This window comes from Salvia miltiorrhiza, chromosome 3 (assembly GCF_028751815.1).
Source record: "Salvia miltiorrhiza cultivar Shanhuang (shh) chromosome 3, IMPLAD_Smil_shh, whole genome shotgun sequence".
Classification (NCBI taxonomy): Eukaryota; Viridiplantae; Streptophyta; class Magnoliopsida; order Lamiales; family Lamiaceae; genus Salvia; species Salvia miltiorrhiza.
The window spans coordinates 51670645-51682812 of NC_080389.1; the positions used below are offsets into that span (position 1 = coordinate 51670645).

Consider the following 12168-nt stretch of genomic DNA (forward strand, 5'->3'; position numbering starts at 1 on the left):
TCCAAGCATTCAATTCCCCAAATTGTTGAAGTCGCAAGTAGCACCCAAAATTCTGATTTGAACATGTAAACCCCAAGAAATTTGTTTTGTTATCAATAAATTGTTGTAGTACCGACATTAAATCACAGTTACGCACTAGTTTCATACATAATAATTCCCATTGAAGTGATCTGAAGCCATTATTGTACGGCCTCGTCGTCAAAATTGAGGGTTTTCTTTTATTTAAATAATAACAGTAATATCATGTTCATTACTTTACTATATTAACTTTCAACCTTTTCCCTGTCTCCATCTCAACCTAGTGTCTGCCTCTTTCCATTTTCACAAAAGCCCTAACTCTCTCTCTCTCTACCACAAGGTCTAACAGTCCATTAAGAAATTAAAAAGTCAGTTGTTTCCCCTATTTTGGGAGTAACAAATCCACAAAAATCCATCAACTCTTCCCAGTATTTGATCATTAAACCGAGTTTAAAAAAAAAAAAAAAAGGATCCAACAGCGATCTCCTTTATCACTCTCTTTCCTTTCTCTCTCATCCATCCATCCATCAGTCTCGTCATCTCCCTCACTCACACTAGAAGCTTGTTTTGTTTAAATGGCAATCTTCTGATATATCAATCAACCCAACCCCTCCTTTTCCCATTCCCTTTTTAGCTCGGTTTATGATGGTAAGTTTGATTGCTCCGATCCAATTAAATTCCCTATAAATTCATCACCCATCTAAACCCTAGAAACCAAAATGAATCATCCATCTCTTTGATTTGCAGTTTGTGTAGCTAGCGATGGATTCGCCGTCGTTTCCGGAGGTGGAGAGCTCGAATTCGGAGAACAGCAGCGTCAACACCGGCGGCGCGACGTCGTCGTCGTCGGGTTCGACCCTGAGCCGCTACGAGAACCAGAAGCGGCGCGACTGGAACACGTTCGGGCAGTACCTGAAGAACCACCGGCCGCCGCTGTCGCTGAGCCGCTGCAGCGGCGCGCACGTGCTGGAATTCCTCCGTTACCTCGACCAGTTCGGGAAGACCAAGGTCCACACCCCAATCTGCCCCTTCTACGGCCACCCCAACCCCCCCGCCCCCTGCCCCTGCCCGCTCCGCCAGGCCTGGGGCAGCCTCGACGCCCTCATCGGCCGCCTCCGCGCCGCCTACGAGGAGAACGGCGGCAAGCCTGAGACCAATCCCTTCGGCGCCCGCGCCGTCCGCCTCTACCTCCGCGACGTCCGCGATCTGCAGTCCAAGGCCAGGGGGATCAGCTACGAGAAGAAGAAGCGGAAGCGCCCGCCCCACCAGCCCTCCTCCTCCGCCGCCGCCGCACCATCGCCGCCGCCCGCTGAAGGTTAATTAATTAGCTTCTATCGTTCATCGTTTCCTTATATATTTATCAACCTATCCAGATTTTAGGGTTAGACTTTATCTACTATTCGAACAAATGTTGTAGTAATGTCAGAAAATAATTGTTATCTTATTATTATTACTTCCATTTCAAATTTCTGTGAGTAGTTTGAATGAATGCTTTTGTCTTTTGCATGACTCGGTTTTCTGCTGCAAATCTGTTTCTCTGTTGCCTACTTTTTTTTACAGCTTTACTGTCTGATGAAGAGATAATTAAGATTTTTCTTAAATTTTGGATGATTATTGGACTGATAGTTCGTGCGGAAATACTATATTAATTGGTATTGCTATTATTTGCTGTCTAAACTTAAATTTATTGGTCCCATAACTGAGTTCGAATCCATGTGTAGTAGTGCTGTCATTTCAGTGACAGAATTGATGAAATTGGCAGACACAAAACTAACCTAATATTTGCTAGATCCTGTAATAATCAGATTTTTTTGAGTCGTGTGTGTGTTTTCATATTGGTTTTATGTTTGAAATTGGAAACTTTTCATTTCATCCAATTTAGTTAAAAAACATGACTCGAATATAAATATACGGCTGTATCCAAATTTGTGAAAATAAAGGATGAAATACTTAGTTTTTCAACATTCTTTTGCTGACAGTTTATCTTTTTCTAACATGTAGTAGTATATAGTGGTAAAGAGTCCAGTGGCGGAGCTAGGGGTGGGGCAGGGGGGTCACTGGGCCCCCCTGGGATTTTAAAAAATACTAGGATATATTCGTAATTTTATATTAAATATAAAAAATATATAATTTTATCTACATCATTATCTTGTTGAGCTATTTTATACTGTAATTGATATATAAGCTTTAGAGTTAAGATGCTTAGAATAAGTAAACACATAATTAATTTATGCATATCATGCTTGGATTTGATTGTAGAGATTTATTTTTTGAATTTGATATTGAAAGTTACTTTGCCTTACAAAGTTTCATGGAATTTTGGAAAATAAAATCACAAACTATTTTGAATTTGCAATTTTAATGTCTTTTGAGTGTGGCGAATTAAATCACTATTTTTTCAAGTTTTGCAATTTCGTCTCCCAATTTTTTTCGATCGCTAGAGTGTTGAATTGGAGCTTACGTGGATTAGTAAAGACGACGGCGTTTTTGTGAGGCCTAAACGACATCGTTTTGTAACATTTCAATTAAAATTTTCTCCAAATTAGAAAGAGACTGTATCATGTATTTGCACTATATATAATATTCAATATTTAGTAATTTTATTGCAAAATACATCTTGAGAATCTGTTAAAATGTGTTTTTTTTTGTAATTTGAATAATATTATAATTGTGTTATTGATTATCATTTATTTTAATATAATTTAATTTATTTTTTATTTTTTATTTAATTATTAATTTTCTTTAAAAAAAAAATTGGACCCCCCTGAATAAAAAGTCTGGCTCCGCCCTGGGTAAAGTGAATTGCCAAAAGAAAATGTTTCTTTAAAGATGAAAATTCTTCAGTTTGACCGACAACAAGCATATCATTGGCCCTCCCTACCTCTTCCAATCTATAACTAAATAATTCTTATCTTTTAACTAAACGATTTTTTGTGTTAATATAATCACCAGCAAAATATATATAGTGCATGTCAATCTATAACTACTTGACTTTTTTCGTTTTTACCCTTTATAGTCATAATGCGTTTAAAAAATGTGTATTTTCTCATTGTGCATTGTATATATGAAGTTCTATTTATATAACTATCCAATGTAGGAGGATTTTGAAGATAATATATTATTAAGATTTGATGATTGATTAATTAAACTAGTGATCTCCATGCATTCAATATCTTATCAGTTATCAGCACGATCATGCCATTGTCGCTCTTCTTTGATCTACCGATATTGACTATACCTAGTTAATATCCAACGTGCAAAACCAAAGTGCTATATATAGAAGGGAATTGAGTTTTATTTCTCATCAATAATATCCAAATTAAAGATAAAAATGTCAAATTAAACAACAATAAAATACTAAGTTCCCCTAAAAAAATTAGGGAAATAAGAAATCGAAACCGAGAACTATCTGTTTGTCGAATAACTTCATCCGTCGTCCAAATAACTTCATAACTTTTTTTTGGGCCATTCCAAAATATATATATATTCTATTTTTGGACTATATCCCATCACTAATAATATCTAATTTATTCTTACTTTTCACATGTTCATCACTCGCAATACCCTATTCATCCTTACTTTTCATCTATTCGTCTCAAAACTCATGCCCATCTTTCTAGGAAATTATTTAGGGACAGAGAAAGTATATTTCACAAGAAATTCTAAATTATCATTTACAAGAACGAATTTTGTTGTTGTATATTCTATTTAATCGGTATTACATCTCATGTTACACTATATCTAAGATTAATGTCGCGTCACATAAGATTACATCTCAGAACCTTTCTATATTAATATCGACAGATAATTTGAATTATTTAATTTCTTTCTTTTCCTTTCAATTTCTTTTTAAATTTTTGAGATAATTTTTGTCTTTGTTTCTTCAGTTTCTGTGATCATAATTTACGTACTAACAGTACAATATATTTTACGCATTGGTTGACTTAGCTTATCTTAAGGAGTATATTATAATCTTTAAATGGTAAATTAACATTAATTAATTATTAAGAATTTTATTCAGAATTAGCAACAAAATTTAGGGTTTTCAGTATATTTTCGCCTCTTTTCAAAAGAAAAAAAAAAGGAGAAAATTAAAGACAGAAAAAGGATTTTTTTTGCATGTATACTTGCATAAGAAAGTAAGAGACCATATAAATCCATTAGCTTCTATATAGTACCTTAATTAAATCCCTTAACAGTGCATATATAATTTTAAACAGAAAAGTGAATATACGTTGAACACAAAAATGCATATATGAATTTAAAAGTGTATATAAATGCATTAATTCAAAAACACATTAGTATATTGTAATGACTCGGCTCCAAATTGACGGTTGTCCTCACATATTAAATATGTTTTGTTCTCACTCGCACGTTCTCTGAGAAACTTTTTAGGGTCACGTACCCATCATGGAATTGCTCTAAGCCAAGCACACTCAACCTTGAAATTTCTTTCATGTGGTCACTAGAAAAGAAGATGCATCTTGTTAATATGAGTAGCACATATCAAATCATTTAAGTTCTCCTCAAATATGTAGTCTGGCTGCATATTGTTGAAATTCCTCTCTTTTTGGTCTATTTCAGTTCGTTCATGTATCCCTCTACTTCGAACCATTAACATGAGCCGTTCTTTGTCCTTGCCTTGTGCACCGACGATCACTTCTTACTTTTGCCCCGAACGTCACATAGATGTACATATATAAATCATTATCAAAACATGCATAGTTATATACTAGATAATAATATATTATTATATCCATAAAAATTCATAGGATCTATAATACTATGGGGAGTCTTAACCCTACCTATGTATATACTATCTTTGTTCATGAAAGCTAGAACTTCTTATTTTTCTTTTTTGGAACGTCCACATAAACATTTTTTTGTTTATCTATTTTGAACTATAATTATAACATATTTTCACTACTCCTAATACATTTAACAATCTTTTCTTCATTTTTAATACACTCAATATTTTTTTTTAAAACTTGTGTCACCGCTTTAAAGAAAAATCTACTTACTCAAGATGCGTGCATACTATAGTGGTGCAGGTTATGCTTCGGGCTATATACAATGGTAAAATTAAAGAAAAATTCAAATTGGGATGATATCCTATATCGATAGATATGAGCCACTAGGGGGATTATTTTACAAATTAGATTTACAGTATATTAACATAGGTTTATAATGAGTTTGTTATGAAACACTAGCTAGCTAATGTTGAATTCAAAAAAATAAAATTTATTTTATAAGATTCGATCCATAAACCATGAATTTATTCAATAGAGCAATAAATTCATCGTAATATTCATAACCTAAAAATGAAAAATAATTCTATTTTATACGGTATTTACCAATACTCACATATGAGCCAATATATACACATACATACATATATAGCTTTAATTTGATAACTTCTCAGGTTTAAGTTTCGTAGTTACAAATTATTTTTATTACTCCCTCCGTCCCGCGAAGCATGACACACTTTCCATTTTGGGTTGTCCCACGAAGCATGACACGTTTCCTTTTTTGTCAATAATTATTACATTCTCTCTCCTACTTTATTACCTTTATTATATTCTCTCACCTACTTTATCACTTTTATTACCTTCTCTCTCCTACTTTATCAATTTTATACTTTATTAATTACACACTTAAAACACTAATCTACAATTCCTTAATTCCCGTGCCGAACTCAAACGTGTCATGCTTCGCGGGACGGAGGGAGTATTTGATATGGAGCGCACGTCAGTTAATAATTATTAAGTTAATACTACTTTCATTCCTTAAAATTATGTATTTTTTTTTCTTCATCCCTTAATTATATTCATTTTTTCTTTTTAAACACTATTTTACACATAATATTAAATAATTTTACCATTAATGTGAGATCTTTTCCACTGGACATAATTTATGTGTATGCGTACGACTGCTTAAATTAGCGAGACATATCAAATGTTCCACAGTTTCCATCTGTCCGTCGAGGGATGAGAGTTACAGAAGAAAATTAATAATCCACCTTTAATTATATTAATAAATTTCTGCCTTATGTATGCTAATTAACATATAAGTCTACACATTAATAAGTCATTTATTGTGCGCCACTAGAAAAATAAAATGCGGAATATTATCTATATAAAGGATAGTGAATCTTGATTTGATGATAGAGGTGGTCTTGAGTGCATTCGGTTGCTATTGAAGTGTCCCACATTGGATTGGAGACAGTGGCATGAGCCACTTTATATGGTGAGGCAACCCTCTCCCTTATAAGGCCTTTTAAGGGAGGAATGAACCCAATATCCATTTCTAACATGGTATCAGAGCCAACCCAATCCAATGATGCCCCCCTCCCCCCCAATATCGTTGTCAACAGATGGCGTTTGGGATAGTCCACGCTGCGCGTGCGGGGGGTGTATTGAAGTGTTCCACATTGGATTGGTATAACGTGTATAATTGATACTATTCGGTTATACAAATAACACAGCCTATAGTTGATACTACTATATATTCGGTTATATAAATGACAAGTACAACCGAATATAGAGTGTCAATTATAGACAGTGTCATTTGTACAACCGAATAGTGTCAATTATAGGCAGTGTCATTTGTATAACCAAATAGTATCAATTATATACAGTGTCATTTGTATAACCGAATTGTGACATTTACACGATTTGGGACAAGATGAGAATTCGGGTCAAGATAGACTTCGGGTCAAGATGTGGGTTATGGTGCAACCGATTGCACCCAAGTTTTTTGTTTTAATGATATGTGTTAGTTCGAAGCTCCTTAACCGGCTTTGCTCTTTGCATGTTGTTTTGTCTTTATCTTTAGATGTTGATGTTTTCCGGGTGATAATTAGTTCGAAACTTCGAAAACGGCTTCATCTGTGCCCGAGTTGTTGTCTTCGTTCTTTGCTAATAAAGGTTCTCTTTTTCATTCTTTCTTTATGAAGATTTTAACGAGACATGTCTCTGAATTTACGCTTTGTGCTTTCAAGGGTTTCCTTAGATTTTTCTTTCTTCTCTAAAAAAAAAGAGAGAGGAAGAAGAAAAAGAAGACGACGACAAGGAATAGATAATGAATTTAGTACACGCGTAGTCTTTTAACATATAGACATATAATGATAATGAGAAATGACCATTGTCTATTTGATGGACATCACAAAATTGTCTATTAACTTCCCATATAAATTACGCAAATTATTGCGTGCGGTTAATCCATATGTCCACGTATATGTACAAGTTGTGAGAGAAAATAGCCAAATTGATTTAATGGTATAGCGGTAGTGCCTCAATTTCTCTCCAAAGTCATGCGTTCGAAACTCCTTGCCTCCACTTTCCCCACTTTTGCAAATTTTGTTTTTTTCATTTTTATATATATTTTTTCCTTTTCCTGTTTTCTTTATTTTTTTTTTATTTTTTGCATTTTTTATATCTTTACTTCTTTTTTCTTTTCTTTTCAGTATTTTTTTTTCTTTTTACTGCTTTTCTTTTGCATTTAAAAAAAATTAGTACTATTTTTCTTTTGCATTTTTTTATACTTTGGTTTTTTTATCCTTTCGGTATTTTTATTTGTTTTTCGTTTGTTTTTTTTTTATTATAATTCTTTTGCATTTTTTATATATTTTTGTGAAAAATGTAATACTTTTAAAATATTACATTATTCATAACAGTAAATACTTTTTTTTTATATTTTTATAGTAATACTTTATCATTCCTATCCATTCATTCCTTGTAAATACCAACTATTAGAATCCTATATTTCATTCCATTCCATTCTCATTATCATTCCACTCCAAGATCAATTTCATTCCCTTCTAATTCAATTTTTGCATACCAGCCATCACCTAAAGCTTATAAGTTATATAACCAAAATACCAAGAAAATAGTGAGAAGCCGGGATATGGAGTTCGATGAAGAATGCGTATGGGATTTCAGTCGCAGTGGTGACTTCACATTTATCGCACAATTTGAAGATCAAAGAGCAGTCGAGCAAGTTGGAGAAGTCCAATAAGAGCCAGTGACTCCACCAACTTCACATGTACCAGTTACTGAAGACTCGCCACCATCTTTCTTAAATGAAAGAATCACACCACGAGCAAGGAATTTAGACGAGATATATGAGGATACTGAAAGGTTAGAAGATCTCACCTTATTATGCTTATTTGTTGATAGTGAACCAGTTAGCTTTAAAGAAGCTGCAATAGATAGTGAAAATTGGCGAATCGCAATGGACGAAGAAATCAAAAACATAAAGAAGAATGATACGTGGGAGCTCGTGACACTACCAAAAGAGCACAAGGAATTTGGAGTTAAGTGGGTGTATAAAGTTAAGAAGAATTACAAGGGTGAAGTTGAAAGATATAAAGCAAGGCTAGTTGCAAGAGGATATGGCCAAAGAGCCAAAATCGACTATGATGAGGTATTTACTCCAGTCGCTTACCTAGAAACTATTCGACTGATAATTTCTCTTGCAGCTCTGAATAGATGGAAGATTTTCCAAATAAATGTCAACTCAGCCGTCTTGAATGGATATATAGACAAAGAAGTCTATATCAAGCAAGTCTATATCAAACAGCCAATGTACCTAACATTATTCAAGAGCTTGGTTGGAAGTCTACGATATTTAACTTGCACAAGACCAAACATACTTTATGCCACATGGCTCGTGAGCCCTTGGTTCAAGCTTGTCTTGTCTGATGTGTGAGTAGGCTCTACATCCAAAAGGCTTCAGATTTGAGTAATCAGGAGCATGGTCATTCCGCATCTCATCAGGAGATTTAAAATCTATGGTAGATGATGGGCATTTGTTGATTAGAATGCATGTTGTACACATTGCTTCTCCCCAGAAAGACTTTGGCATACCAGAACTTAATAGCATCCATCTAACTCTTTCTAGTATTGTTCTATTCATCCTTTCAACTATATCATTCTGTTGTGGATTCCCAGGTACAGTCCTATGTCTTTTGATTCCTTTTTTAGTGCAGAAATCTTGGATTTCCTTTGAAAAAAACTCTAGCCCATTATCAGTTCTCAAATACTTAATTCCAATACCTTTTTCATTCATAACCTCAGTGCACCATCCTTAAATTTTTTATAAGTCGCATCCTTGCTTTTCAAAATGTAAACCCATAGTTTTCTACTGTAATCATCTATGATACTCATAAAAAATATTCCATCTCCTTTGCTATTAAGTCGAGCTAGACCCCAGAGATCTGAGTATACATAGTCTAGAGGTGATTTTGAAATATGCTTCTATTTTCCGTAAGGTTACTTTTTGCTTTTGCTGCGAATGCACTCTTCACAATTCTTTACTTTAAAGTTGTGAGGATTCTGAATTTTCATTCCGTTTTCACCCACATGGCCTAGCCTCATATACCACTAGACTCACAGTCCCCAACTATGGTATGTCCTTCAAGATAGTAGAGGCTACTTTTCCCGATCCCTCTCGTAACAGTTCTTCATCTCTTTATGACATTCATAATGCCATCTTTTGATACAAAATGACATCCTTTTGATTCCAGAATACCAAGAGAGATTAAGTTTCTTTTTAAATCAGGAATGTACCTCACTTTAGACAAAATCTTCACTGATCCATCTGCCAGCTTCAGTCTGATGTCTCCTACGCCCATGACTTTGCGGGGATGATCATTTCTCAAAAATACTTGTCCATACTCTCCACCATTTAGATTTGAGAACCATTCTTTGTGTGGGCTCATGTGGAAACTACACCCTGAGTCCATGATCCAATCATCTGCCATTTTGCGCTCCATCACATTTGGGATTTTAGCTTCTTGAATGTGTTCCACTACACCAGCCTCATTTCCATTTTGCCCTTCATCTGCTTGCTTCTTCTTCTATGAGAAGCAACGTTTCTTCAAGTGCCCCAGTTTCTGGCAATAATGGCAGCTCCTTGTCTCCTTATCTATAGGGTCTTTAGTCCGTTATTGAGTAGAATTCTTGGTATCATTGCTCTGCTTCTTAAATTTTCCTTTTGCAAACTTAGATTTCAGATTCAGACTTTCTACAGTTGAGGATTCTTGTTTTACTGAATTGCTCTTCTGCAATTCTTTGGTTTTCAATGCAGCCTGGACCTCCTCAAGAGAAATTGTCTTTCTCTGTCAAATAACATGGCACCTTTGAGATGCTCATATGATTTGGGATGAGAATTTAACAGGATGATCGCCTTATCTTCATCATCCGATTTCACATCTATATTCTGTTGTGGTTTCCTTCGAAACCTCTTGCAGCACCTTGTCACTTAAACAGAGAATCAAAGCACTATGAGCCTTCTCCATTAAAGTGATCCTTTCATTCTTCTTCATGTCTTCTAGCAAAGTCGTTTCACCTTGAAGTGCTACAAAAATCCTTGCTGGATTAACATCGCCTTCAGACCGAAGTCATTTTTTCTAGTGAATTTCTCAGCGTTAAACTTCGTGACAGACATCTTGCTTTGATATGTTTCCTCATCGATCTTGTCTTGCTCCCCATATACAGCGCCACTTGTTAAACAAGATGGCAAGATCGATTGAATGCGATGAAAACAAGAAATGAAACTATAAAGGTCAATCACTCAAAGAACTCAAGATTTACGTGGTTCAACCGAGGCTTACCTCCACAGAGGGTTAACTGTGGTATATTATTGATCAAGGATGAAAAAAGATAGAATACATGATCTAAAATTGAAAAAAAAATTATCTCCCTCAAGCTAAATCGCATAGCATGAAACCCCAATCCTTTCTCTCTCTTGCATCAAATCTCACCCCCAAATTACAGATTCTCACACACACAATGGATGTGAATAAGTAACTCCTAATATAACAAAAGATAACTAACTCCAACGGCTTCATTTCAGCTGCAGCAGTAAGTTGTATGCATGAATTGGTAATTGCAAATTAGTCCTCCATGTTGTGCTTATTTTCTGTAGAATACTCCCTTGACATATAATTATATTAAATAAAAAATTATTAATGATAGCTATAATTATGGTCATTTAGCACTATCTTCCTAGAAACTGTTTCTTGGTGCTATGCAACTCTAGTGAGTTATTTCAGGAAAGAGATCTTAAGTAATTAATGGATTGACAGAGGATAAAACAACAGTGTATATCCGAATTGACCAATATGCATGAATGCAAATATCTACCTCAAGTTAAGAGTACTAATTAATATATATGATATAAATTATTTTAAACTAATATTTCAGTTCTTCTTTGTATTATATCTTGAAACAATATTACTAATATATTCGACTATATTGTCTACACACGCGACAAAAAGATAAAATTAAGCTACCCCCCAAACACGCGCCAAGTTCCCAAATTGAAGGACCTATTCTACCTATATGCTATATTTGAGTGACTACGGAGTCTACGGTAGTGCTTTTAATGGAAAATTAACCAACCTAAGTGACCTAAGACCATTCCCAACGGTGACTCTCATGGAGAGTCACCCGCATGCGACAAAACACTTTATTTATAAAAATAATTGGAAAGTCATCAAATTTGGGTGACCGGGTGCCTCAGCCGCCCCGGGTCACGCCATCTCCTTCTTTTTTTAACAAGCCAAGCCATGTGTCAATGATTAAATATTGTTTAGATAAATTTTTATAATAACCTTTTTTATAAAAAAAAATATTAAAGTTATATTACAATTTATATTATTTTCAGCTTTATAAAAAATGTAATTGTTGTATAATTTTTTGGCACTGACAATTAAATGTATGTAATTTGCATTTTCTAGTTGTATTTTTAAATTTCATGTATTGTACTTTGATTTACTTAATTTTAGTTATGTGTTTAATTCTTGTAATCTTCATTTGTGATTGAGTTAAGTATCAATTATAATATATGACAATATTTAATTATAATATGATTATAATTTTTTTAAAAATAAATAAATATTTATTTTATTTTGTCAAAAATAATAAATAAATATTTAATTTTAATTTATATTTTATTTTAGATATTAGATAATTAAAAATAAAGTAAAAATAAGAAATATGTAGATTGAGTTGGTGTCACCATTGGGAGTGAAAATTATATAGGTTGTGGGTTGTGTAGGTGGATGAGAGAGAAATCAATATTTTATTAAAAAGTTGAGTAAGATTGGGTTGGATGAGTGTCACGACTGTGGGTAAGGAACATAAG

The 12168-nt window shown here is 34.0% G+C and overlaps 2 protein-coding genes across 2 annotated transcripts; one reads left to right on the forward strand and one right to left on the reverse strand.

Annotated features, from left to right (window-relative positions):
- Positions 1 to 220: 220 nt before the first annotated feature.
- On the forward strand, positions 221 to 1524 carry LOC131014232 (protein LIGHT-DEPENDENT SHORT HYPOCOTYLS 3-like). Its single transcript, XM_057942124.1, has 2 exons — positions 221 to 666; positions 766 to 1524. The coding sequence occupies exon 2, from the start codon at positions 781 to 783 to the stop codon at positions 1336 to 1338; it is 558 nt and encodes a 185-aa protein (XP_057798107.1). The 5' UTR covers positions 221 to 666; positions 766 to 780; the 3' UTR covers positions 1339 to 1524.
- A 7957-nt stretch (positions 1525 to 9481) lies between these two features.
- On the reverse strand, positions 9482 to 10345 carry LOC131018962 (uncharacterized). The gene is made up of 3 exons (XM_057947646.1): positions 10262 to 10345; positions 10070 to 10138; positions 9482 to 9877 (listed from the first exon to the last, which is right to left on the reverse strand). The coding sequence occupies exons 1-3, from the start codon at positions 10343 to 10345 to the stop codon at positions 9482 to 9484; spliced, it is 549 nt and encodes a 182-aa protein (XP_057803629.1).
- Between the last annotated feature and the right edge of the window lie 1823 nt (positions 10346 to 12168).